General features: G+C 38.6%; 1 protein-coding gene across 1 annotated transcript; it reads right to left on the bottom strand.

Annotated features, from left to right (window-relative positions):
* Positions 1–1,718: 1,718 nt before the first annotated feature.
* On the bottom strand, positions 1,719–26,842 carry SLC17A8 (solute carrier family 17 member 8). The gene is made up of 12 exons (XM_021552730.3): positions 26,622–26,842; positions 19,528–19,780; positions 17,323–17,441; positions 13,810–13,924; positions 13,255–13,342; positions 11,342–11,428; positions 10,278–10,417; positions 8,685–8,834; positions 6,100–6,232; positions 4,713–4,823; positions 3,243–3,370; positions 1,719–2,612 (listed from the first exon to the last, which is right to left on the bottom strand). Exons 1-12 carry the CDS (start codon positions 26,720–26,722, stop codon positions 2,274–2,276), a joined length of 1,764 nt encoding a protein of 587 aa, XP_021408405.1. The 5' UTR covers positions 26,723–26,842; the 3' UTR covers positions 1,719–2,273.

Here is a 26,842-nt window from a genome sequence, read left to right as displayed (position 1 = left end):
ACCACAAAGGCAGCCAAGCTCTCATGGGCCAGCTGGCCATTTCCCAAACTGTTGGGATGTTTGTAGTCCTTTGCAATAACAACAGCATTCACTCCCTTTGTATTCCTCTTAACGACAGGAAAGTTACCCTTCATCATTACTGGAAAAATGATGCTGCTTCTAAACAAATGTTAGTGTTTCTAGAGTAATACATTGTCTGGTCTTCTCTTTTCTACCTCAGATTATAGTTACACAGATTCTTATATTGAATCCTTTCATAATATGGCTTTCCCTATTAGAGTTCCTGTAGCAACTATATGAATGTTACATTATTGGAGAGGAAGGAAGAAGCTGTTTGCTTTGCACATATGCAAAATGGTGGACCTTTCTCTTGTAAATTGTGGTGAATATTGAAAAACAGTTTGACAGCAGCTGGTCCTGCTATTGTGATAGACTAATGAGAATATTTGACTTAAGTTCCTGCCAATTAAATTCCCAAAAGCTGACTATCACCTGAAAGAAATATTTTCTTATACCTGTTCTAAATACCAGTAGTGAAATAAGAAACTCTAGTCTTAAATGAGTTTTTGAATTTTAAAAGACATTATTTTCTGACTTAGCAGCATAAAGACAAGTTTTTTTTGGAGACGCTTATTAATAAATTGGGTTTTTTTAAAAGCAGGATTGAGCTGTACCATAAAACTACCCCTTTCATTAAATTATCTGCTCATATCAAAAGTCTTCACTCTAGTCAAATTTGGCACTTTCCTTCTTACTGATATACAGTTGCAGATTGGATTTTGCTGAGTAGAAGAGACACAAGAGACGAGAACAGAGAATTAGCTAACTTCCCAATATAACTTTTTGTAGGGAAGATAAATAATCCATGGATTCAAATTAATGTACAAGTGCAATTGCATTTTAATAAAATAACAAAATGCATGTGAAATGTTCAAACCTTGTGTGCATCACAGTGGCTGCACACAATACATGAGAGCAATAAAACATCACAAAGAACAGCATAGGCTAGACAAGATAGCTTTCACTTGAATTTAATGAGGCAGTAGTCATGAGAGACAAATTAAATCACTTACTAAAATGATCCATTCTGAAAAGAGTATTAATGCCGCAATGAGTCTCTGAGTTGCAGCTAACTGAGATGATACAGCATGCTCCACTGTTTGATTCCAGAAATGGTAGAAAAAGGCTAAAGCCACTTTATACTGTCAAATGTATACCAATGGCAGAGGGTAATTACTTTTATACATAGGTACCCTGTTAACTCTCAAGTGGTACAGTGTTTCATTCATAGCAAGAACAAGACTGAGGCATTGAAAAGTTACAGATCCAGAACTAAATACTCCTGTAAGTAAGTTCATTCACCTAAACAAGGACTGTTGGTGTTGAGAGCAGGAACCCTATCAGTATAATACTAGACAAATATATTCAAATTACTCCATAATAATGAATTGAGTGAGAATCCTAATCAAAACAGGGCTAAGATTTCCTTTCTTAAGGATAATATTGCATCACTAACCATGATTTTGTATTCAAAATTATTTCATGCCGGCGCAAAATCTTTGGAGGGGGAGAAATTTTACAAGTATCCATTTTATGGTCTTACCCATACTCTGTGGGGTGTGCATATAAAGATATCTGCCAATCAGTTTGTAGGAACTGTTGAAGCAATCCTGTGCCACCTCTGCCACTTATTCCTCTTCCCCTTGTATGACTATTAGTAATTAATTACAGCCTACTGTCATAAATCTGCTTTTCCCTCTGCTCTAATCTTTCAGCATGAACTTCTGATTTGACATGGATTAAGCAGTTCAAATGCCACCCTACAGGAATCCTAAAAAGGCAAAGCAGGGCTGCTCACTACAGACTGTGACACCACTGGAGACCAGGGATTACACAGATCACCGTGGATCCACCATCTGGTATCACTTGTCCTTTCTCCATTCAGATGACATGATGAGGGAACTCCTTGCTCCTGCACTAAGGTCTACAGCTTGCATCAAGCAGGAGCCCTGCTAGGGTTTGTCATCTAACTGGCACAGAAGCTCTCCCAAGGTCATATAATGGCTGGAGAGGATTTAGGATCACTTATTCCAGTCCTGTTGTTGTTAGCCGTCTTACACACCACTGGGAGAGAACTATCACCCCTCAAATCTAGCCAAGTGGCCAGATGATATGTAATTGAATAAGACAATAAATGTGAATACCAGATGATTTGGGGCAGCTAGGCAGGAGTCATGGGAGTAGCTGCTATATAAATCTTACAGTTCCAAGTCTTAAGACAAATCTTGAAAATTTCCATTTTCATAATGGTAAGAAGTCTGTTCCTCCATGTCTTGAGTTACTTGCTTTTGCTTCCTCCATTCCCTTCTCTGTACTTCACTATTTTGACTGGTAGCACCATACGTTTTCTTTGGACTTACAAAAGTTTCATTGTTCATCTCTGTTTCCTCAGCCAGTTCATCCTGATCAATTATGCCACATTTCTCTTCACTGAGGTTTTCGGGGTCAGCCCATTCCTGCTTCTCCCCAGAAGCAAAGATAGCGTAGAATATCACACCACTGTAATGCACCAGGGCTGCAATCAGAAAGACGTTCTGCCATTCTTCACGGGTCTGAAAGAAAGGTGCAGGTCTCATTAAGTTTCCAGTAACAAGAAATATCGCTTTCCAAATTACACCATGAATTAGCACATAACGAGGAATGACTGTGATCACTGATTCCTGATGCTGAAGACAAAATAACTTATGAAAACCATTGCAAAGTTTTTTTTAAAAATATATACCAACACTAAATACAATAAAACTTAGGTTTCTTTGTTGTTTTTTTTCTCACAGTAAAGTTTCACTCTTGCATGTGAAGTATTTATGGAGTTGGAAATGCAGGGATTTCTCTAACAACTACATGAATATTATTGTAGATCAATGTTTGCTTAGAAACTCTACCATGGGGATATGGATGCATTACAATGAAATTTTTCAAGCCCTATAAGCATTGCACAGTTGTTTGGAGATACTGCAGAGACTCAGGCTCAGGTGGTATTAAATAATATCTAGCCTACACAGATAATTAGTTATAATAGCTGAGAATTAGGCCAAGGTGGTATTTAAAAAGTGAATGCTTAAGACAAACAAAAAAGCAGCTGCAGAGACCAGTGATGGAATGGCATTCCCAGGAATCTTTGAAATGTCTTAAATTTGTTGCATTACCTAACACTTTTCCTAGAAAACATGGAGAAATGTTACCTTATGTTTTGTCATTGCACCAACAATGAGTGGGCACACCATTCCCGATAGTGTCCCCACGCCGTTGGAGATCCCCATCAGAATGCTGGCATAACGAGGGGCTATGTCCAGGTGATTCACATTGAAGCCTACATAAAATGAGAGAAACAGACAGCTGAACAGCTTTGCACTACCAGGCCAACAGGGCTTCCTACAGCCATTCTGGCTGAAGAAGACTGAAAAGGTTAGCAACCTCCCTACTGCACCTCTGAGGAGTATGTTGTATAGAAAATAAAGTTTAGTTTGGCTTTGTTTGAAGCGTCTGTACTTTCCATTTTCTCATACTGGAACAGCGAGCTTGCAAATATTGTTAATTAAGGAATCAATGCCTCAGATTAGTGAAATGTCTTCTATCTTTTTATTTTATATGTAGTATTCTTCTTAATTAAATTCTTTCTGTGTTTTAACCACATGAATGGTTTAACAGCAGTTTAAAAACATGATAAAAAAATACAATATAAACCAATAAGAAAAACAATTATCCTTACTGTAGTGTGTCTTCTGAGCACTTATTTTATTAAATAAAAACAAATACTAAATATCAGCTCAGATAATTATAATTCCTGAGGTAATGAAAATTGGTCATATTAACTATGGTTGATGACAAGAAGTGACAATTAATTCCAAGTGTATGGTAATAAACAGGGTAAGGAATAGACTCCTGGGAAAATCCTGTAATAAAAGTTCATCAATAGAAATGGCCAGCTATGCAAGGACCTCGTAACTGAGCAGCAAAACCACTTCCCATCAGCAGAAACCTGAAATAACTAAAGACCAGCTGTTACTTTGCTGGTCAATTTTGTTCAATAGATCCATGTTCTTGGCCATCTTCTTGGAAGATCTTCAATCTTAAGAAAATCTTTAATCTTCATAGCAAAGGAGTTTTTTTCAGTGATGCTGGTACTGATGGTGCCACAAAGCAGCTTGAGACTAGAAAACGTGGCTGAGACTCATAAAATGTTAGAAACAACTTCTGGAGAAGGGCTGGATGTACGATGCAACAGAGGGAGGGCTGACAAAGAAAGCAGAAATTGGGTGCTAGGGCTGGGGACAGGATTGCAACTGACAGCCTTTGTGCAACTATTCACTGCAGAGTAATCTCTCCCTCTCTGTCTTTCCTTTTAGGCATACAGTTAAATAGGATGAAAAGGTGACGGACAGTGTAAAATTATATTAGGAAAAAAACAGCATAAAGCTGATGCAAATTGGAATCAATAAAGAGCAAATTCTTTTCAAAGCTTCAGGTATTGTGTGCAACATGTTTCATAGATACCGAAGTAAATTACTTATGATATAGGAAGAAATAATGAACACCCCATAAGTTGCCACATTAAGAGCAAACAAAATATTATAAATTATGACAGTAAAAACAGTGAGGGTAATAACATCAGTTTTATCAGGAATAAAAGCAAGAATAAGATTAATTCTTACCTGAAATTGCAAAGCCGCTGAAGCCTACTGCTAACACCAGAAAGGAAATAGCCACACCTTTTGTGTGAGAATAACCAACCACCAAAAGTAAGGTTGCTTCCATCCCAAAGCCTTCCAATGAAACACATGAGAATGAATTATATTTAAATTCCTAGTTGCCATGAAAATACTAATAAGCACTATCCAGAGTAGCAGCTTAAAATGAGAGAAAATTATTTTTTATCTTTTAGCTATTCTTGAACACACTTGGGAGCTTTGTGCATTTGCAGAAATATTTGTATATTTATTGTTTGAGAATATATTCTTTATTTCTCCTCATTCACTGCTGTATACATGACCCAAACAGCTGGTGAAGTTAATTCACTGTATTCACTGAGCAATACAGGAAGACAATTGAAAAAGTGAGTATGTGCAAAGGGCAGAAAAATTCACAAACCCACAAACATTTGAGTGAAAGAAGAAAAACACTTGCCTTTAATTTCTTGTGGTTGTAGTGGCACAAGATGGTATTGGTAAATGGAACAAAATAGTGTTTTACATACAACTGTGTGACCAACACAACAGGACATCCCTGAGCATCACAGGGAACTTCCAGACTCTGCCATTACTGGAAATTAGTATTTTCTAATATGCAAGATTACAATCCTTCTGTTTTGTTTTGTTTTAATGACACTATTAATATGCCCTGAAAATAAAATTAATTTAACCATCCTTTCTAAAGATGCATAGCCAAGTTATGTGGTATCACTGGCTGCAGGCATCTCTATTTCTAGGATCCTATGCCATCTATAAATAATGCAAGCCAGCAATTGGCAGTGGGCAACTAATGACTCTACAGACTGCCTGGCTTGAAATATTTTCTTTAATTCAATATCAACCCTATATGTCACAGATTTTTCAGTTCAGTGACTGAATACGAAACAAATTATTTTGTGCTGAGTTAATATTTTCCTGTTCATCCTTCACTTTTTACCCCCACCCTAAACATTTCAGCCTTAACTTGTCAGTGGGCTCTGCTGGGAGTATCAAATGGGAACATGGCCAGTTACTTCAAGAATGTACCCACTGGGAAAGGGTGTCTCCAGCACCTTGGTACAGGGATAATTTTGTCTGTATGAGTTTGCATGATTAAGTCTATTTGATCATACTATGCCCATTCAATCATTAACCAGATTTCTCGTCTCCTCCTTTTTTTAAAGCATGCTCATATGAGTAAGGATTTATGTCATGAGGCATCAGCTCTCCACTTAATGCTTCAGATTAACCAGCTGTAAACACAATGTTGAATAAATTATCTCTTGTCACAATTAGACATGGATGAAACTATGATACTTGCATTGATTGCAGCACACAATTGAAATGTCATATTTTCAGAATCCAATAGTACCTCCACAGTTCATGACCTTCCTTACAGTGGTAGTAGTTAAGATCTTCCTGCTCCGTAAGAAGTCAGCTAGTTGCCCTCCGATGGGCACAATGATTGTCATGACCATGTGAGGAACTGCTGACAAAAGGCCAACCTGCAGTTAGAAAAATGTGAGCTTTACTGTCATTTCTCCTTCTAGATTTAGGGGCAAGAGAACAGGAACTATAATGTTTCTTCACCTCTTTTCCCCTGAATCACTTTATCTGATTACAGCAGATGCTCAAAACTGGGTGAGCAAAGATCTTGTGGCCCAGGAAGAGAAATCAGAGCACAAGTGAGAATCTCACCTTAGAAATGTCATGCAATATCCAGTTCATATTAAATTCTATCATAGACATCACAAAGCCCTGTCATATGTGTCCTGATACCGGAGTCCTCTATCTTGGTTTTCAAGTGCGTTTATATATTTTTATTATTCATGTTCTCAAGGACCTCCTTCCTGAACAAGAAATCAATCCCTGTTACCTGCCTCTGTGTAAAGGAAGGAAGCACCTGCACATTGCATAGGGACTGAAGACCATACAGCATAAAACCTGACATAATGAAATAATTTTACAAATAACTAAATAATCATATATGTAAAAACGTGGATTTATATTTATTCTTGTGGGATAACAGACTACAAATTAATGTTCATCCGCTTTTCATTTTCACAGAATCCAAGAATCCCACAATGGTTGATGTTGGAAGGAGTCTCCTTCTGCTCAAGCTGGACTGCCTAGAGGATATTGCCCAGAAATGCGTCCAGACAGCTTCTGAGTATCTGCAGGAGATTCCACATCCATTCTGGGGAACCTTTTGCAGAGTGCAGTCATCCTCTTAGTAAAAAAGTTTTTCCTCATGTTCAGAAGGAACCTCCCATGTTCCAGTTTGTGCCCTACTGAGCACAAAGGTCAGCTCAGAGCACTACTGAAAAGACCCTATTTTTGTCTTCTTTACACTCTCCCTCCAGATATTTGTACATATGGATGAGAACCCTGCTGAGCCTTCTTTTCTCCAGGCTAAACAGTCCAAGCTCTCTCAGCCTTTTCTCATAGGAGAAATATTTCCACTTCTTCATGGCACTTCATTGGACCCTCTCCAGTACGTGCATGTCTCTCTTATACTGTGGAGCCTGGAACTGGACACAGTACTTCAGGCATGCCCTCACCAGTGCTGCATAGAGGGGAAAGATCACCTCCTTCTCCCTGGAGGCCTTTGCATGGTGCAGCCCAGGATACCATTATTCTTTACTGCAAGGACACACTGCTGGCTCATGTCCAGCCTGGTGTTCAGCAGGACTCCCAGGTCCTTTTCTGCTAAGCTGCTTTCCAGCCAGGCAGATCCCAGCATGTACTGGTGCATGGGCTTGTTCCTCCCCAGGTGCAGGACTTTACACTTTCCCTTACTGGGCTCCATGAGGCTTCTGTCAGCCTCCTTCACCAGCCTGCCGTGGCTCCTCTGTACAGCAGCACAACCCTGCAGTGAGGCAGCCACTGCCTCTACTTTTGTGTCATCTGCAAACTTGCCGAGGGCACACACTGCTGCCCTCATTAATGAAGACGTCAAATAGGATCAGACTCAGGACAACCCCTGTGACAGAGTTTTAATGATCAGCATGTCACCTTCTAGAAGCTTTTCTTTGAAGCAGTAGTTTAGTGAGAAGTTTGTGTTTACTTTCAGAGGTGTGCAACCTTGTTACATTGACAGAGATGCAACTCTAGCATTAATGTAAAGCAGCTCAGAATAAATAGATGTACTTTTTCTTAATATCCCTCTTCTTCACCTCCATGTTGTACTTGGCCAGTTAGACTGTCATTGCTACCATGCCACAACCATTGCTTCTCTTACAGAACCTGGGCACACAGGGCTCCCAGAACAGATAAATATCTTGTTATCAGCCTTAGGCTTGCTTGAAAATAATTACCACATAGTATGTATGTATGCTAAATGAAAGACTTTTAAAACTTCTCTAAAACAATTATTATGTATTCCTCATTCATGCTTTGAAGAGGAAGTGTAACAATTCTGATTTTAATGAAATGGGGGTGACATGGAATACAAACCTATAAAGAATTTGATCTTCATTGCTAATTAAAAGTCACAAAAATCAAGAAGAGGATAAAAATTACCTGGTTAAATTCTGAACAGTCAACATTAAACAAAATGTACATTTCTATTTACTTACTTAGAGGTTTTTCATTATATATGAGGACTCTTAATCAATTATTTCCCAAAATAACTTCTCAAATCTTTCATTTTTCTAGAAATTTGATGCTCACATACTTTTACTTCTATCAGGTCAGCAGAAATATGTAATCCCAAATACTGGGAATAATCTACTGTAATGACTCCAGGATTATCTATTCTCCTCAAATAACTAAACCACAGCACTAAGTGTCATGCCCAGTTATTTCTTTAACATCTCCAGGTATGATGTTCACCTTCTTTCTGGGCAGACCATTTGAATATTTAACCACCCTTTCAGTGAAGAAATTCTTCCTGATGTTCAAACTGAACCTCCCCTGCTGTATCTCCTAGGTCACTGCTTATTCTCAGACATTTACCTTGCTTATTGCAAATCCAAAGACTTCTTCAAAGTAAGCAGGCTGACTTATAAGGAGCAAATAGAAAGTCCAGCTTCTGCAGAAGTTTGCCACAATGATTGCATAAACTGGCATTGAAGTGAAAAATCTCCTCCAGGGAGTACTAAATTTCTAGGGGAAAACCACACAAAATTGGGTAGATAGAGGCAAAACAAAGAACCAGTATATTTAATTATCAAGCCTATTAGGTACATTGCATACAACTTACATCACAGATCACTTAAAATGCAAGTGAAATACTGGCAAAAAAGAGGTAGAGAAATTTTCTTAGAACAGTTAGTATTCTTAAGGTGGATACTGCACTAATATTGCCCTGCTCACTGAAATTACATGAGGTCTTCTGGAATCCTGCTATTGGGATAACAAGATTAGTTAAAGAATCAGAAAAAAATGGAGAAAACCTTGTCCCATTCCTTGCTTTTTGGCATGATGCAGTTTGAGACATTCTGCTGAAAGGAGTGGGAAAAAAGGGGTGTCCAAGCGAAGACACATGCAGTAGTGCAGCAACAAGCCTGCTTCAACCTAATTAGTTTAATTCAGAAAAAAAAGGCCTGTGGTACAGAATTGAATTTCTGTAACTTGCCTTTTTGGCATTTTCAATTAGAATTGTGCTCCAATACTCCATACAGCAGGAAACATACTTCAGAGACCTATTGATTTTTAATAGAATTCTAATCAGAAGCTGAAATCTGTAGCTATGGCAATACGCATTGATATTCTCCTTTCTTTAAAAAAAAAAATGTTAATTGTGCTCTATGGTGCACCATACATTTGCGGCTGTGCATGCACCCATGAAGTTGGTGTCAGCTTCCTCTGCAGTAAAACCAACTTACTGCAAGGAAAATCCATGACCTGGAACAAGTGTGTTTGTGTCTCCAGCCAAGACTTGATCAGCCAAATTTCAGATGCATGCCCAAAAAGATAGACTGGTATTTTACACTCCTAGCACAGCTGTTATCCAAAACATACAGAGGAAAAAAATTGAGTTACTTTGTTCCAGAATGTTCAAAATGGAAAGCTAAGAATGAACAAGAAACACCTTTGTTTTTCACTACTGTCAAAAAAAGTTGTCTAAGGGAATGGAGGGAAGTTTGATGGCAAAATAGGTTTTAACTCAAAGTTTCCGAGGTCTTCTCAGAGAGAGGATGAGGAGCCTCAAAGAACCTGAGCTGCTGTGAGAGTGAGTAGGGCAGAAACCCAGTCCCTAAGCTATTAGATTTGCAGTCATCCTTAATAGGAGTTCAAAAGGCAGCTGGATAATTCAGTATCTGCAGTCAGATTCTTATTTAGCTAAATCCATGAATATTTTTTAGAACAAAAATGTGGTTCCCCCTCCCAACCCATCTCTTCCCTCCCTAGGTCAGAGAAGCACCATAAACCAGGAGCTTAAACAGCAGTACGTTTTCCTGTGCTCAGCTGGTCCAGCTGCAAGAGCCTGATTCTGTAATTTTCTTGAAAGGAAAAGCCCATTTCTGCTAACAGTATCCATCCAGTCATATGCTCATCTGCAAAGTGCTTACAAATGAAAATAAGGAAAGCCTTTTTTTTACTTACACTTGCATTAGCTAGGCTGGCTCCTTCTCCTATACTTGTTTCTATATATATCTTTTCTTCATTGGTTATTGTTGGATGCGCAGCAGGGCTCTCATAGGCATGAAGCAGCCAAAACACATACCAAACAATCCCAAACATTCCTGAAGAGGCAGGAAAAGCAACTTGTTTTCAAAGTCAATAAAGGTACACTTCAATATCTGCAAGCCTTGATTTTTTGTTTCAAGTGCCAGTTAAACAAAACCTGCAAAGAAATTATGCCCAGGGAAGTAACAAAATATGGCAACTAACTGTGTATATTGTATGCCTGCTTGCAAAGCATTTGAGTGTTTTGTCACTTTTATTACGTTGTGCATGGGGCAAAGAAAAGGCAGGAATAAAACTCTCTGTAGAACCTAGGGGAAGAAAAAAAAACAAAAAAGGAGACAGGCCATAAAGTGGTGGCAATCTGTAATGAAGGGACTTCACTGTAAGATGGCAATGGCAAATCTTGTGCTGTGTCCTGTATTTCTAGGGAAGAGAGAGAAACCTACTTTAACTGGACTGCTGATGTGCAAAGCTGGTGAAGCCACCTCTGCCATACACTGTGAGGGGAAGAATGAGGCACCACAGATCAGCCACAAGGCCATACCTATGGGACTACTTTGTAAAGTGGCACTGCTTTATTCAAGATGGACAGCATGGGAAAGATTTCTCAGGGCAGAAGTTTTCAGGTCCATTTGGCTCCTTGTCAGCAGCATTTGCTGTAACTTTTGCTGTTAGTGTGCACTCTGGGGCAGGTCCTACACAAGTGTTTGTACTGCAGAGGAACCTTTGCAACTGCATCCAATCCTGTCACTGGGTGACCATGGGCTGCAGCCTGGCCATTACAATTTTACAGCCTTTTGTAACAGATGATTATGAAATGAAAGCTCTCAGAATCTGCAATAAGTAAGGAATAAATTGGAGCACCCATTTGCAACCTCTTCATTCACCAAAACATTTGATCCATCCTTGTTAGACAGGTTTTAGTAAATGACTGGCAGTACTGATCTAGTGGCAGATGTCCTTCATGTTAAGCAACTCACCATAAATATAAAAGACTGATGACCATCCTATGTACTGTACCAGCACACCTGCCAGAGGCATGGCCACCACCGCACCTGCATAAGACCCTGAAGAGAAAATAGATCAGTAAAACATGTCAGCTGGAGTAGGTTTGCCCAGCTTTAGAACAGCTGATCCAGACAGGTGTTCAGGCGAGCAGAACAGGAGGGATGTGTTTGACTGACTTTTTATGAACTTGGAGAATGGGATGAAAGCTGCAAAGTTTTGTCTGGGGTGACAGAAAGCACTGACCTCTCATGCATCACCAGTCTTATTTTGCAAAGTTGTGCCCTGTATGGAAATAGGATTTGCAAATCCAAGACTGATGACAGATGACTACAGAGGCACATGCCATATGTGTGCTCTTGAGGGGGAAATCCTGCCTGGCATTGTGGTGTGTGAGGTGAGTTTTGGAGAAGATAACGGGCCAAGTTTCAGAAACTTCATGGAGGAATCCTGATATGTTGGGAGGCTTTTGTCATGGCCCTACACCCATGATCACACAAGAACTGGTAGCAGAGAGGGTGTTCAAACCAACCCTGAGTCTGTGTAACCATGCTTAATTCATATCAGCAACATAAACAGCTGGAATAAATAGCCAAATGTTGACAGGGGATAAAAGAGGATAAAAATTGTTCTGTGCCAAGGTTTCTGATTGGGAAATACATATTACCGGTAAAATATATTTCTAAGTGTCTCGTGGAAAAAGATGAGTATTTAAGTGCAATCTAGATAATAAGTTTCAGTGCAAGACAGTGCCAATGGCTTTACATGTTGCTCTGAATTATTCTAGGAAATGAGATACTTGTGGTTTTGAGTAGTACATGTTTTGTTAATAAACATTTTTTAATGCTCTACTCATTAGCAAATACTTCCCTGCAATGAAAAACTTTTCCCTCATCTTCATGTAATTCATTTTTCCTACAGCTTTCCTACAGAAAAGCCTTAGGCCAGAATGTAGATAAAAAACCCAGGAACTTACTTAACCTGGATTTTCCTAATTTTTCCATTGCTCCTATGCACCTTTCAAGTGTAAGTATCAGTGATCTGCAGCCACTAAAATTGGTGTCAAACTGAAGAATAGATCCTTCTCTAGAGATCCCATGCTAGGAATTTCAAGGAGGGAACACTGAGAGTGTAGAGGCTTTTCTTTGGGTCTTTTGTTTTGCAGGAAGTGAAAACACCTAAATAATTAAAACCTGAAGCCATAGGTAGTAAAACAAAATTCCCATAATATACAAACATGGGGCTTTTTCCACTTGCTTCACTCTTCCTTTTATTCTTTTCCTTGTTTTTTAGTGCTGTATTTTCCCCAGCCATACAACTCTACTGCTGATGGACAGAATTTTTTTCCTGTGACTTTTACATTTTCACTGAACATTTTCTCCTACAGACATTCATCTTCAGCTGTCAGCACTGGAAAGGAACACAGAGAAGAGAGCAAAGTATATGTCTGATCATAACTCAAAACAGAATGAAGCAGGACAGCTGCTGGCAAGAAGCTACATCATCTCCACTGCAGTATATTGAGCAACCAGCCTAAAGTACTGAAGTCTTTTTTGGATAATTTTAAAATGCGTACTTGTTTAGGAGCACCCATTGAGTATGCATAACAAATAGAATCCCTAAAGATGATGCAAATAAGAAATAAAATATAATTTCTCTCATATGAACCTCTAGACCCATTTTAGTTTATTATGAGAGCCATTTTGAGTGTTGGCTTTAAATGATAAAATGATGGCATATTAAACAAAAGAGGACTCACAAGCTCCTAAGCTTAGGGAACAAGGTGCAAGGGCAGAGGGTCTGTGCAGCTCCTTGAAATAATGAAATTAACAAAGTAAATCTAATAAGGATACATGCTTGCATAAACCATATAAACCCATCAACTCACCACAGAATGAAGTGGTAGCCAACCTGCTTCTCTCCAGTGGCGGGGCCCACTTACTCCACATCCCGTGGCAGGCTGGGTACGTGACACCCTGGCAGACATTTCACACATCACATGATTTGCTTTCACTGAATTCCCCTTGAAGCAGTTGCTGATGCTATTCCTACTGCCTAGGTGTTTGTCACCATGGAATGATATAGGAAGGGTAAGGTAAGTCTGGAAGAGCTCAATTGTTTGAGTATGAAGATGTCACACTAATCTGAATTACCTATTACCTGAATAGTAATATGTTCTGAGGTAAAAACACTGTTTAGTATATGCAGTTGATGGCACAAGAAAACTAAAATAACTCAAACTGCAGCACCAGAAACATACATTTTTCTTTAAGTAAACTTAGAAACATAAATCAGTATAATGAAGAATTATAAATTCAAAATGAGCAGCAAGTAAAACTGTATATTGATCAGAAACTCTGATAGAAAGAGGTCTTACCCTTTCTAGAACCAAATCTCAAAATCAAACCCAGTTTGAAACGACCAAAATCATGCGTGCTCCTACCTCCACCAAACCTTGAAGAATTCTTACAAACATCACACAGCCATAATGCACTCTCGCTGCAGAAGGGATGATCATGTTCAGTGTAGATGTTAGAAAGATAGCTGCACCAAATACCCTATGGAGCAAAGTAGCATGAAATGGAATACAATTATTGTCTATGGTTCAGAAGTGTTTTTATATTCCACTTTGTAAATATTTATAAATTTATTTTAAAATACACTGTTACTATTATTTTTTTCTTTAAATAAGTATTTAAATTGTTTGCATTTCAGTCTCTGAAAACTTGTTCACAGGAAATATATGTGACTTCATTTTTTGTGTGTGGTCTTATTCACAGTAGGATTAATGGATGTGTTATAGCATGAAAAATTTACAATCAGAGAACAACACTGTTTTATCTAAATTCTCTACACCTCTTGACAAAAGCAACAATCCATGCCTAGAGAGCTTATTATCTGAGTCACAAGAAAGCACTAAACAGATGAGCACAAAAGCAAAGAAGCTGAGCAGGCTTCTATATAAATCAATTCCTTTGACACTTCTTTAAGTGACAAAGGAACTGATTTATATAGAAAACAGTCTGAAAATATGAATTAGAATACAAAGCCTACAGTCATATCTTGACATTTAGGAGACTGCTTTAAAAGCCAAGTAAACATCTAACTGAGAAATAAGTATTATCTCTCTGTTGTGATCCCTGAAGAAAAGACTTCTGCCTCTTGCTTTCTTACCACTAATAGAAGCATCAAGTCTGTTATCATAACACTATTGACACAGGGAACTACACCAAATCATGTGAATTAATAACCATGTGAAAGAAAAAACTGTAACAAAGAGAACATGTTTAATTATCCAAACAGCTATCGCTAAATACTGAGTTTAAAATCTCTGCTACTTCTTTTAATGCCAACTCTTAATATGCCTAGGTTGTAAATGAATTATTTATACTGAGTTAGAACCAGTCACTCTTCTGCTGCTATTTAAAGGGTTGAGCATTGTTTCCACAGAGACAACATCTTTTCATCCATTCATTACCATTTATCCCAAAGAAGTTTGTCTCCACTTTGACAAGAAATATTCCAGGGTTTTTAATTCATTCACGTATTCTTCTGTCCCCACTACCACAGTTCCTGGGCAGCTGCCACTTTTGGATCAAGACAGACTTCTTCAGCTACAGACTACTCTGCCCAGCAGGATGCTCTTACTGAAAACTGATATCAAGAGGTGCCTCATGTTTCATTCATCCACCAAGCAATTCTGAAATCACATTTGGATGCATGTTTGAGGATAAGCAGCAAGCTAAAGGGACAGTGTCAGTAAACGGTTAATTAACTTTTTGGTGGAATGCAAATCTACATCAATTTGGGTGAATGTATTGAGTAAATTACATAGTGTTAGAGGGGTTTGGTGCAAACCCATAAAGCACTCAATATTTTCAGCTATTATGAGATCTATTTGAATCCCTCACTATTATAGATAATTATGTGCATTAGAGAAGTGCCTGGGATGGATCATCCATACGTATGTTCAAGGTTGCACAGTTTAAACAAGTGGCAAAGGAGTCTTTATGTAAATCTGTAAGGTCACTATTAGCATAGAATCTCATTTCCAGAATGGAGCTGGGAAAAAAGAAAGTTTTTCCTCTTTCTAGGGCTGGTAGGTTCATTGGCCACAGAACCCCTGCATTCCTGCCCTGTGTCTTAGCAAATAACCCCTTTGAAACTGAAACTTGGCACCACTGGTGAACCTGCTTAAGCTGAAATTGGTTGGGTAAACAAGGAATAAAGGAAAAACATGGACTTAGTGAATCCTATTACTGCAAATAGAAATTCTCTTTGAGCTCAGCTCTTGAGTTATTTTTGTTCCTCAGCAAATTTTTCTCCTAAACCCAGTTATGATGGGCAAATCCATAATGTAATTTTGTAGTATAGTATTAGATTGAGTTGGAAACTCTCACAGGGATAAATGCAGAGCTTTCTGTACTTGTGCACAGCCTGTACTTAAGGAAACACTCTGCTGAGAGAACACATCAAGTTACAGTGTAAATGTGGTTATTTTACTGTTTGCAAGTAAATTAAGGAAACAAAAGCTAAATTAATAATATGCAGAATTATTCAGCCAACAGTGTGCACATCTGTGTTTTGGAGCCCTTCTGCTGCAAAAGCTGGTGGCAAGACTAGAAAGGTTGGAGAAGTGATTAAGCCTTGCTAATTTGCTTGGTTTACTCGGCAGATAGGAAAATATTCTGCCTAGGCACTGTTATGTGGTAAAGAAATGAATTATTGAGGATGAGAACATACTGAGGATGAGTGCTGAAGAAGCAGTGCAAACCAAACTTAGAGTAACTTTTGGTTATGGACAGAAGGGAGTGGGAACAGTCTGGGCAATTCTATGGGATGACTCTGTTCTGGAGAAATTTCCACAAGCACGTATGGGTGGGAAGAACATCCAGGCACTCTTGTAACCCCTTCAGCTCTTTGCAGAATGCAGAAAGAAAAGTACTTTGAATTGGGGCAAAGTACAACATAAAACTGGTCTTAAAGATCCTTTCCAATTCTGACACTATTTGTAGTTAAGTCACATCTTGTTTGCAGAGAATGAAGTTAGTACCAGCCATCTTTTTTTTTATTTTAATCTAAAGATCCCAAGTACCCTTAATATGCACATCTCATCAGCTCATTCACAACCAGCTGTCTTCAGACAACTCCCTCTCTTCTTGTGATAATATTCAAAGTTCTGAAGACCTTTTGAAGTAAAGTCCAAAATCAAAGTTAACAAAATTAACTAGTTTTTATTATTCACATTTTCAAAAGCAGTTGATTTAAAAAAAAAAAGATAAAAATTGGCTGACAAACACATTGATCATTAAAAAAAAAAACACCATACAGATTCTCAGACTTCACCAAGCAGAAATCAGAAGGCTCTATTAGAAGTTCTATGCAATCATAATTAAAGTCAGTACTGTATCCAGCCTTGGCAAGGATATTTGTGTGCATGAGGATAGACTGGTGACTTCATATCATAAATAGTTCTGTAACTCCTTTATTCCCAGCTTCAGTCCACAGGAACTGTGGACTGTTAAAGAAGACCAAAGGAAGACCAAACACTTCTGGAAAGCTATTGTTTGGTGTTAAGTTGAGGTAAAAAGCACTAAGGCAACTTCTTAAAGACAAATGTTTTAACCATTGTTGGAAGCATTATGTGTGATTTTCCTTGAACTCTCCAGAAAGCATTGTTTAGAGAAGAAATGTGTAAATATTTGAGATGAACAAGTTAAATTGAAAAAAATCAGCAACAGACCCATAATGAAAGTCTTGTCCTCTGAAAGAATTTTTGATTAATTATTACTAATGATTAATTATTATGAATAATAATTATTGATAAATACTGAATTTTCAGCTTCAGATGTGCATTTCTGAAACACTGATTTGCTATTTTAGTAATTCCCATTTATGCAGTGTAAAACAGTGGTGAGGCTCTAAAGCTTAATTCATTTGCTTGTTGTTTTCTTACCTGTTAGCAGCCAATTTGTTTGAGATGAACCCTCCTGGAATTTGTGTCACAATGTAACCCCAGAAAAAAGAGCCATGAATGAGTCCTACAGTCTCTGGATCCCAGTTGAATTGGGCTGTCTGTAAAGGAAATGGGACACATGCTGCAAGATAAAGCATAGTCATTGTAAGATAACTATTGCTTAGAAGTCACTCTGTGCTCCAAATCAAGCCTCTTTACTGAGCTGGCCGCTCAGGATTGCTGAGCTTTAAAGCCCCCAGTTAAGGCAAAAGGATGTTCAATTCCCTGTGAGATTACTGCTTTCGCTCTTAGGAGTGGGAAAGGTTTCAGCTGTAAAGTAGTTCATGCTGGACCTTCAACTTTGCCACTGACCACTGCTTTCCCCTGGTCTCCTTAAACTTGAAGCCTTTACTTTCAAGACTGCTCAGAGTTATAAGAAGGACCTGATACCTTTCAATGGACATATCCATTTCCCCAAGACTATCAAGGTTGCTTAAGTAATTTGAGTTAATTTGCTTCATGGTCAGATTTGTTCATGGTTTTCCTTGTCAGGGCCCAACTGATCGTCCACTGTCAGCAATAAATGGCATGGAGCAGAAAAAGTTGGGGGCAAGGAGAACATCTAAAGACAAGGCAATCTGAAAATAAAACTAGGCAACACTACCAGTGACTAGTTTATCTTATGTTAGAAGTGATGCCAGGGTAGCCAGTTGTCACTAAAATACCACAGAGAACTAGCAACTGTAGTGATAAGCATTAACATCTCTTTTTTCTATATTACTTTCTGCATGTTAAAAGAAAAACAGGTTGTCACACTCCACTGATTTTTTGCTCACAAAGAGCAAACTGAAAAACAGCTCATTGTTTGACCTACAGCCAGATGGTATTAATTAGCCAGACATGTTTACAGAAGGCTAAAGGGTTTCCCTCCCCAACAATACGCATTTTCATGTGTCCCACTTTCCTGTGCTGAAGCACTTCTGTTTAAACACCAAACTTTATGCTACCAATTTCCAGTTGAGTTTCTAGGTAGTGTTAATTTCTGAAGGCAAAAACCATGAGATATGGAAGAAGGTTCCTCCTGATCCAGGAGATGCTCATGCCCAAACACTATGAGTTTAGATTTGTGGAAGAAATTTACTCCCATTTTCTGAAATTACCTCTTCTGAGCTTCCCAACGTATGCAGGGACATACTTTCTCTTGCTTAAGTACAGAACCTGCTGGGACTTGTACAGGTCCTGTACTTAAGCAGGACCATGGGGAGCAAGGATTAGACTGAATAAATACAAATTCAGCAGGAAGTCTAAGCATGGCTCCTATGATTGTGAGTCATGGAGACAGGCATTCTTTTGACATTGGAAATTTATGATAGATATTTTCTGCACTCTTCTTTACCAGAAGTTAAAAGATGTAGGAGAAAAGCTGATGAATATTTGCACAGTATTTCATTCAAGAGTCAAGATTCCTATGAATTTGTTAGGCCAAAAACATTCAAAATATAAACAAAAATAAGTCAACAAGTAGAGTAAATGTAGAGATTCAAGTTCATAAAACCCATAAAGAGACACTTGACATCACAGCCAAATACCGAGGGAGGATGGGGAATGCTAAGGTATGGATTGACCTAGCTGGGGTGCATTGATTAAGCTGTGTAGGATCTGCAGTGTACCATATGCCATCCACTGCAAATTTGAAAAAAGCTTGGCACCTAGCTCTACCCAGCAATCAACATTGTCACAAACCTGATGCCTTTTTGCCAGTGACTGCTTTAAGATCATGAAAATTATCCACTGATATGAATGTAGTGGCTGCAGCCCTACATAAAATAATTGATAATTCCTTCTGCAGCAGCATCAGAGCACATTTCCCTGAGAGAGAGTAAGGAGCAAAAGTTTCTGCCACCACAGAAAAATCTGCCTACAAATGACAGATCAGGGCCCTGGGAGACATGCAAACTAATTCAGTTCTCATTTCTGGTACTTATATCCTCTCTATGACATTGCAAATCCTCAGCTCTTGAAGATTTTTATGTGACTTCATCACATAAATAGGAACTAAGTGCCCGCACATCTATGTGAATCAAGACTGATGTGTCTCCCTCATTCTGTTTTTTTAATCTGCATATACACAGGACTTTGTTATGCAGCATTTGGGTGACTTCACAATGGGATCTGCTCAGAGCAGTGCAAGGAAGATTTTCTCACCCGCAGCTCTGGCTTTCCATCGACATAGACAGTGTTGTTGTTGACCATCTCCACGATGGCCACGCCCAGGTTGCACCTGATGCCGAAGGAGATGCAGAAGCCCAGGCCGCTCATGATGGCGATGATGTAGCGCTTGGGCAGGCCGCAGCAGTAGCACTCGCACCGCGCGGGCCGGCGCCCGCTCGCCGCCACCGGCCGCCCCTCCGCCGTCAGCTCCAGGGGCTCCTCCTCCACATTGCTGCCATCGATCTTCCTGCACAGATGAGGGAGGGAAAAATGAAGGTGGCCTGTCGTCTCAGTAAGATTTGCTGAAAGTGGATGGACAGTTCCATGCTCCGGTCACTCCTGTTGTGAGGTGCTTGTCTCCTGGTAGTGAGGTGAGTTAAAGCTGGGAAAGGTTAGCAGACACTACACTTTTCCCTGAATGACTTCTGAAGGCTGCACGTCTGAGCCATCTAGCCAGACAGCCAGCTGCAACAATTTCAGCATGTTCACAACATGAGCATCTAACTGGAGGTCTGTTGTGATAAATTCTATTGATTCTTTGGAAAACTTACATTTAAATTAATCATAATTTCTAACTAGATAAACTAAGCAGACCTGCCAGTATGTTTCAAGAAAAAATACAAATACAACATAAAACATGGTTTCACTCAGCCCCAAACTTCCTGGAATTCGTTTTCTCCTATGAGACAAAAATCAAAGTTGTACAGCAGAGGAGAAACCTCTCTGGCTTCAGATTCCCTTACTAAAGACACAAAAGAGACAGGCCCAGACTTTCTCTGCCTGGAGGCATTTGAAGTCGTGCATTCCCTCTTCTCTGAAGTACCCTGCCACTACAAGGACTTCATTTGCTCCAAAGTGAACCCCTGCAACTCCTATTGTGAACGTGTTGCCCTTTGTGCAAAATACTTACTATGAAATGAGATCTGAAGGCAGAGGGGCTTTCTGGGCAGTAAATCCGCCATTCCTCATCAGCAGAGGCTGAAAGAGCTTTGCCTGGGACCAAATTTGGTGTGGCAACTGGAGTGCAGTTAGGAAGAACTAGGAGGGAAGATGCCAGGGATGGGGTCTGAATGGGAGCCAATGACACCCAGTTATATCAGCCTGTGAGAGGCTGGCCATCAGCTAACACAGGACTGCAGCTCCTCAGGCTTTGCATAGCCGATCCAGCCTTTCCTTTTCCTACAGGCAATCTACCTGGGATATTTATATTTTAAAAAATTGCACTTCTATGCAATCTGGAATTACATGATAGGTGCAATTAAAATTCTCTCAGTCTGATTAGGGCTATTAACGTTGTGCTGCAAGACCAGGCAGTCTGTGGTAGGAAAGGTGAGGTAAGAGAGAACTAGACACACCCACCAGACCAGAGCTAAATAATTCCTTTTCTAACATTACCTTTCCAGGTCTATTTTAAAATGCAGATTATGGTTTTTCTGACAGGCTGAAACACTTAAGGACATGGCTAGCTGTGAACACGTTACTAACCCACTGAACACTAACCATGAGCTTAAGGTTAAGCCTTTTCTAAGAGAGGCCTTGATCAGCAGCCTTTCAGTTTTGGCATCACCCTGAAGCAATGAGCTCAGGATCCAGCTCTTTTTGTGCCTGCCAATGAGTACTGTGAAAATATGCACAGTTAATTAATCTAAAGGAAGCCCAGCTTGCCACATAAAATGATGAGATTATTTCATTCACTCTTTTTTGATAAGAAACAACTTATTTCCCTTCTTCCACACATCTGGCTGAGTCTATTTGAAACCTAATGTATATATTTGATATGCATTTGAAACATCAGTTTTCAGTGTGAAAATCAACTTAAACAAATGCTGACAGACCATACATGAATGGGCTAAATCTGACTGTGTTGGGTTTTTTGGGACAGTGTTGGTTAAATCACTGCTTTTCCTAGTTGCTTTAAGTCTAATGTACTATCCATAATTTAACAGTTAGTACTCTGCACTAGACAGTTTACACATGTTCCACTTAAAAATCTCATCATTTTTACACTCTAGGGCTAACTGGAGCATAATTTACTATATTATTCCTTTTTACATCACAATATAAACTCATTATTTCAGCCATAGTCTTAGCAAAAAGAAAATAATCATGCTACAGTCCCTCAGCTCATGTTTTCAAGAAACACTAGAATCACAGTCTTTTGGGCCAAAAGAGAACTCCTGGGATTATTATATTTAATTCCTTTCTCAAACCAGTGCTCACTGCAAGGTTAGATCCTTAGCTCATTGTCAGACTGGAGCAAAGACTTTCCATTCAAGCAAGGTAACACAGAAAATGTGGTTTTACTCTGGTGTTATTTGGGATGATGGCGATTTTATGATTCACCTGTAGGGAAACAGTATTTGTTAATGAAATGAGAGTACAGAGACTAATTCAGTCAGGCACTTGAAAAAGAAGACACCATATATTCTATGCTCTATGTGTTAATAGAGGTAAGTATAAACAGAATGAGATACCAAAATAAAGACCTCAAGAAGTGAAAAACAATTGAATTTTTTAGAACTGTTGTCATTCCCAAAATGTTATTAACAAACCAAAAGAAATAAATTCTCTTCCTCTAACCGAATATAAGATATTGACGGAATTAAATCAATTAACAATTTCCCAAATATTACCAGGGTCTATTTATAAGAGAGACACTAGACTTCAGGGGGTGCATTAATTTGGGCAGCTGGCAAAGATTAGACACTTCATGCAAAGCTAAAACATCTGGATGTTTTCAGTTGGCTGTCAATTCAGATAGTCATGAAAACATCATTCTGCTCCAAATTCAGTGCTAAAATTGGTGACCTAGGACTATAACTGTGGACCAATATTGTCTCTGCAGAGAAATTAATTATTCTGCTATTGTATTTAACTAAGTAAAAGAAACAAGTTGAGGACTGACCCACCACCCCAGATCCACACAGGTTATTTCCTACTCCCAGAAATTAATTTCAATGCCTCTGTACTGGGTTTGTCTTGGAGAAAACTATTTTTCGGTAGCAGTCCAAACACACAGGTATTGGAGTAGTGCAGACATTCACGCAGCCAGTGTCTGCACTGTTTTCTTGGTTTTATTTAATTGAACAGGTACATAATGAAAATATGCCAACTCCATGAAATTATGAGAAATTTATCTTCCAATTGATTCATATATTTTCATAGTGTCAGTTAATATTTTTACTAGTTGTAGACCAATGACTTAGAAGAAAACTGCTTCATGGCCAGTGCTCTCCTCTAATTATCAGCCTCATGCAGGAGATGCAGGCATACATTTTCCTGCACAGGAAATGTTCACTCCTTAGATCTATTTTTCCTTTTTTCAGCAAATGTACAACACTTGGCAAGTAAGGAGAGCTAAGTTATTTGAATCTGCATCCATATTCTGTGCTCAAATGCCATAATAACTTCATGCAAAATTTCTCTTTTTTATTGAATGCCTACTCTAACATATACAGAATTTTGAAAGCATGAAAGAAATTTTAAAAATACCTATCAGAAATAAATAAAATCCCTAGAGCACATATACATTCAGGACTCTGTATTTAAGGGAGTTTTAGCAGAGGAATTAGTTCTTTGTTTAAATGATAAATTGGTGTACTAGAATTTAATTTCATTTTATTAAAAACTTATTGATTCTATAGTAACAAATGTTAATAGGCAAATGTTAATAGGCAAATGTTAATATCTGTTGTGTTAAAATCCATTCTAGAATGGATTTCACCAGATGTGGCAGTCTTTCACAGGCAGCTGGAGCACAATCATACACAATGTTCAAAGATCACACACCTACAAATCCAGTAACTACAATGATCCCTGCATAACTTCAGAAACCTATACAGTAATTATCAAAAAATGTCATTAATCCAAAACCAGATACAATCTCCTAAGATCTTATTAATTCTTCAGGGATTTGTCCAGGTGATAATTTTTCATAATAAATCCTGTGCTTGATGCATTGTTACCAAATCCCAGCACAAATATCCAAACTTTCTCGAGTTACTCAGGGCATGGGACCTCTCTTGCTGGTTTCTGCATGGTATTCCCATGAAACCCACAACAAGGCTCAGACACGGAGGGACTGCATGTGCCAGGCGCTGCACTCCTGGGCTGCAGGGCAGTCTCTCCTCAGCGCAGCAGGGCAGCGCTGCAGGGATGCTTGTTGCTGGGTGCTGCGGTGCAGCGCTGCAGGAGCGCACTGAGCCCTGGCACTAACAGTGCTACAAAAGCACGGCTCGTGCATCAGCTGCGTCTGCACATCCCACGCTGTGTTCACAGCACTGCACGGTCTGTTTTTGCACAACAGGAAAATCTGAGAGGAAAAACTCCATGATCCAGCACAGCTAGAGGAGCCTTGTCCAATGAAAGTGTCTATTACCCAGCTCCCAGATGCAGTTTTCAGCAATTTAGGCTAATTCACCAAGGGACATCTATAGCAGTCAGAACTACACCTATCAGGGCTACACTTCATACAGCAGCCATGTGGCATGGTCCATATATCTTTTTACATTAAAAGTGACAATATTGGGCTGTAAACCCTCTTAGACACTTCCCACTTCATCAGGAAGCCCACAGTTGACATTAGCTGGTCCTGAAATCCTGAAATTCTTGGAACAGGCAGAGCCTAAGACCTTACTTTAGTCTTTACCATTTTCCTTGACTGCAGTAAGTTCACAGAAGGACCAAACTGTTTGTGTCTGTCAAGAAGATCTGCAATAAATCTTTATTTTCTGAGAAACATAATGATGACAGAGCCACAAGTCTCATATTCATTCACCCAAGCCTTGAATTCTCTAATATTTTTTACTGCCCCACTATATAAAATTAATCAAGAAACCACTTTTGCATTTTAAAAATTATACAAAGCATTTACAACATTTTCTAAAACATCTTCTAATATCTCCCAAATTAAACAGCTGTCAACAGCCTAAAGAAAGGATGGATCTTGAGTCTCTCAGTTCAGTCCCCCCAGCCTCCCTTTCAGTATCCAGACACCCTAAAGTCACCTCTTGTGAGCAGAGGTGACTGCTCACAGCACCCACCAAATAAGCACACCTGTGAGAAGGCAGTAAGCTGCTTTATGCTGCTTGTGCTTTAGCACTTGAGCTGGACTGTGGATAATTGCTATGGAGCAGCTGCTCTTGCAAAGCATCCGCTTCTGGGTCTGCTCTCTTGTTTGCAAGACAGTGGAAATGTGACAGGAAGGCATAGACCAGTCATATTTACCAAAGCTAAAACATGTTTTTCTACCCACTTTGGCAGTTTTGACATCAACACACCACAGTCAGTGAAGTCACGCTTGGAGGTCTAATCAAGGATGTGCATTATAATAATTCGTCAAATTGTGACGAAGACTAGAAGAGAAGCGAAATTCTTTGTTGATTTTCACCACATTAAAGACAACTGGATTGGATGAAGAGCAAAGTCAGGGTTGCAGCTTGTTATATGTATATAGGTATATGTACCACCATATAAAAGCACAAGTCCAGGCTTTCATTTGTAGACTAAGAGAACGAAATTCATATTAAAAACATGCATGTTTCATTCACTTATGGAAACTTTCAAATATGAATGCATATTTCCTACAGGACTGCTCAAGTTGCAGCAATTCTGACTGCAGACATAGTAAAAAATATTTATAGTTTGGATTATTTCCTCTGCTGATTGGTACATCTGAGAAAGGCTCTGAGATACCTATGTTTAAAACAGAAAATAATTAAGTTCAACATTCTTTTATCTCAAGTGATATTTAGATTGATTTGATTCAGGTGCAGTGTTGCTGAAGTTGGCTGCCCCTACTATCAACTGTGTAGGTACTAGCGGATAATCTAAATTCACTAGATACAAACCTTACAGGTATTTAGAAAAACAACCAGCAGAGCCCACAGCAAAGTGAATTTATCGTTAAATAAATTACTTGAATCAATGTTCTAAAAGATAAACAGATTTCCTGGAATTACTGTGAAGTATTGTAAAAGTAAAAAAAAGCAAGACATCAGACTTCATCTGTTACACTGTAAATTAGAAAAAGTTAAGTAGAAACTGTGTAGAATACAAATACTCTGTTCACATGATAAAGAAACTGAATAAATACGGTATTTATTGAATATGTGTAAATTCTTCTAAATTTTCTTGTTAGCAAAGGCTTGGTTAGATATACCAATAACTGTTTCTTGACTCAAAATAGCATTCCCAATAGAAGGCAAAGGGGTGGATATGAAAGCAAATACAATTCAGTCACTAGAAACACCTTCAGTTAAAATGTTGGCCTGATCCACACAAAGATTTAAAACACAACATCAAGCATGGAAGAAATGCCACTAACCCCTCTGGCTCTCATCTATTGATTACACAAATAAGTGTTGCCAGGAGCCATTACAAACAGAAATAATCTTCTATTTAAGGGAGAAATCTCTTTCCCTTTATGAAACTTGTAATTTCTTACATTAGAATTTAATTTCTCTAAAAATAAGAATCATCAATTTCTTGGTTCATAAAGCCATCAGGTTAAGATGAAAACCTTAAATGTTTTTTTTTCTGCTTTTGATAGCAAACAGCTGCTTCTTCTTATTCTCTCTCTAATTTGCTAGTGTCAGTAAACTCACACATACACATCTCTATTCAATACATTTTCTCTTACTGATTTGGAACAAGTTTTTAAAAACCCCAGACATGTAATTTAGGAACATTAGGTCTAATTTTAAGAGTGGCATCATTGAGAATGTTAATTCTAACTAAATTATTGCTTTTTCTCATGCAAGCTAAACCACAGAATTAGTCACATTTAATTATTTAAAGGTTTTTTAATTAAACAGTTCTTCAAGCTTTTCTTAATATTAGAACATTATTTCATAATTTATTTTCACCTTCCTTGTTTAATATAAATAATCTATGATCTACAGTCATATGCTGTTGTAAGTGCTCCTTTTACATCTTCTGTCTTACAGCAAGCTGTCTCACTCTCTCTACTCTGATATTAATTTTGCAACTCAATAGTCTGTTTTATGTTTATACATTTTTTCTATACTGCATTTGTCTTAATAAATTGAATCAATGGACGTGTCTGGGAATTTTCTGTTGGGTTTTACCTTCTCAGATTCCCCAGCGAGTCACTAATGGTGTTCTTCACCTCTTCCTTTCCTGGGTTAAAAAATCTTTCTTTCAGTGAACCAAGCCCTTTGAAAGGCATTTTGTCTTTCTTCTTCAGTAAATCCCTTATGTTAACGAGTATTCACTTCTGCTGTCATATTTCCCAATGCCAGAGCCGGGAGCCTCCACCAGTCCCTTCCGTGACCTCTGCAGCAACAAC

Source organism: Lonchura striata, chromosome 5 (genome assembly GCF_046129695.1).
Source record: "Lonchura striata isolate bLonStr1 chromosome 5, bLonStr1.mat, whole genome shotgun sequence".
NCBI lineage: Eukaryota > Metazoa > Chordata > Aves > Passeriformes > Estrildidae > Lonchura > Lonchura striata.
This window is presented reverse-complemented; position numbering and strand designations above follow the sequence as displayed.

Excerpts from the sequence above, each read along its gene's own strand:
- SLC17A8 (XM_021552730.3), bottom strand. The coding sequence starts at position 26,722 with ATGCCTTTCAAAGGGCTTGGTTCACTGAAAGAAAGATTTTTTAACCCA. Across the intron at positions 17,442-19,527 it reads ATGGAAAGCCAGAGCTGCGG|ACAGCCCAATTCAACTGGGA; the intron begins GTGAGAAAATCT and ends TTTCCTTTACAG. Across the intron at positions 13,925-17,322 it reads AACAAATTGGCTGCTAACAG|GGTATTTGGTGCAGCTATCT; the intron begins GTAAGAAAACAA and ends TTTGCTCCATAG.